Source organism: Emiliania huxleyi (genome assembly GCF_000372725.1).
Source record: "Emiliania huxleyi CCMP1516 unplaced genomic scaffold EMIHUscaffold_5706, whole genome shotgun sequence".
NCBI classification, from domain to species: domain Eukaryota; phylum Haptophyta; order Isochrysidales; family Noelaerhabdaceae; genus Emiliania; species Emiliania huxleyi.
This window is the reverse complement of record NW_005197718.1, coordinates 1-1,471: the sequence shown is the minus strand read 5'-3', so window position 1 is coordinate 1,471 and position 1,471 is coordinate 1. Positions and strand designations below refer to the sequence as shown.

Sequence of the window (1,471 nt, the reverse complement as noted above, 5' to 3'; positions counted from 1 at the left end):
TCTCGTTTTGAGGGGGCATCTCCGATCTCGTCGTCGTTCACAAGCCGAAGCCCTCGTGTCTGCGTGTCCTTCTCCGGTCGCGTTAACCGTTATCAGAAGCAATTCTGAAAGAGCCGTAAAAATCTACTATGTACTTAACATTACGGCTCTCTCCAGGGGGCGGGGACACATGTCCCTAAATCCCATCTCGTCTCAGAGTTTGCCCGTTTTATTTATTTATTTACGGCTCTCTCCATTGAACTCTATCATTGTCGATTTATTGCTCATTTTGCTCTCACAGTCACAGCACACAGTGGTCAGGGAGAAGCAGCGAGAGCCGAGACATGCTGACGAGACACAAGGTGAAGGCTGAAGGCTGAAAGTGAAGCCCTCGTTCCTCGCCCGCTTCCGATCGCCTCTCACAACACAAAGTCCTTGCCCGCCTGGGGGTGCGCCCTCCCCCCGACGTGGGCCCGTAGGCCCTGGTAGGAGCCACGCTCCGCCGGGCCGCTGCACTCGCCGTTGCAAAAGGCGACGAGGCCGATGGCGTGAGTGTAGTGGGCATACAGCCCCGCAGTCACGGCGAAGACAAACGTGTACCTCATAAAGGTCGTCCAGCCGCTCGCAGGCGGCGCTACCGTCGAGCCGTCCTCGGTGCGCTCGTCATACCGATCTTCGTCGCCCGCCTGCTCGAGGGAGGCTGCGTCCGGGCTGACCGACGTGACCGTCTCGCTGCCGTCGTCGTCGTCGTAGTGCACCCTCCCCACGCCCGCGAGCGGGTCGAGGTTCATCCCCACCTCCGAGGTGCGCAACCTATTCGCACGCAAGACATCCTGAAGAGGCGCTGTTCGTGCGAGGGGCGCGCCGTCCGGAGGGCGCGCAGCCTCGATGACGCGTCGCCCAGCTGAGCCTGGAGCGCCTACCTCGGCAGCACCGCCACCTCAGAGGCCTTGGCATCAGGTCAGGGCCAGAGCCAGAGCTAGCGTTCGGTTCGAGAAGCTAGGGCCGGATCGCGCGCCTCGACAACGTCGCCGGCAGACGCCTCGCCCTCGCCCTCCGCGGCGGCGACGTCGAGAGCCACCTGCAGCGATCCCTGCGTGCGCCTCGCCTCCACCACTGCCACTCGATCGGGTGGCAGCCCCAACGCATCCCGTACCTCGAGCTCGAACGCCGTTGCGATGCGGCCGCTCTGGACGGCGGAGCCTGCTGCTCCCTGCCCTTCTCGCCCCCCTCCCGATGCTACTGCTACTGCTGCTCCTCCCGCTGCCACCGCCTACCTGCACGGCGCAACTGGCCCGTCGGTTATTGGTGGCTCTGCTGACGCCGCAAATGCCACCGGCGGCCCTGCGGCTTCAGCGTCGGCATCGTCGTCGGCGGCGGCGGCGGTGGCGGTGGCGACGACGGCGGCGGTGGCAGCGGCGGCGGTGGCGACGGCGACGGCGGAGCCTGCTGCTCCCTGCCCTTCTCGCCCCCCTCCCGATGCTACTGCTAC

The 1,471-nt window shown here is 65.1% G+C and overlaps 1 protein-coding gene across 1 annotated transcript; it reads right to left on the bottom strand.

Moving 5' to 3' along the window:
- Positions 1-398: 398 nt before the first annotated feature.
- Positions 399-770, bottom strand: EMIHUDRAFT_257098 (hypothetical protein; the record flags this gene model as incomplete). The annotated part of the gene is made up of 1 exon (XM_005764938.1): positions 399-770. One exon carries the CDS (start codon positions 768-770, stop codon positions 399-401), a length of 372 nt encoding a protein of 123 aa, XP_005764995.1.
- Positions 771-1,471: the final 701 nt, after the last annotated feature.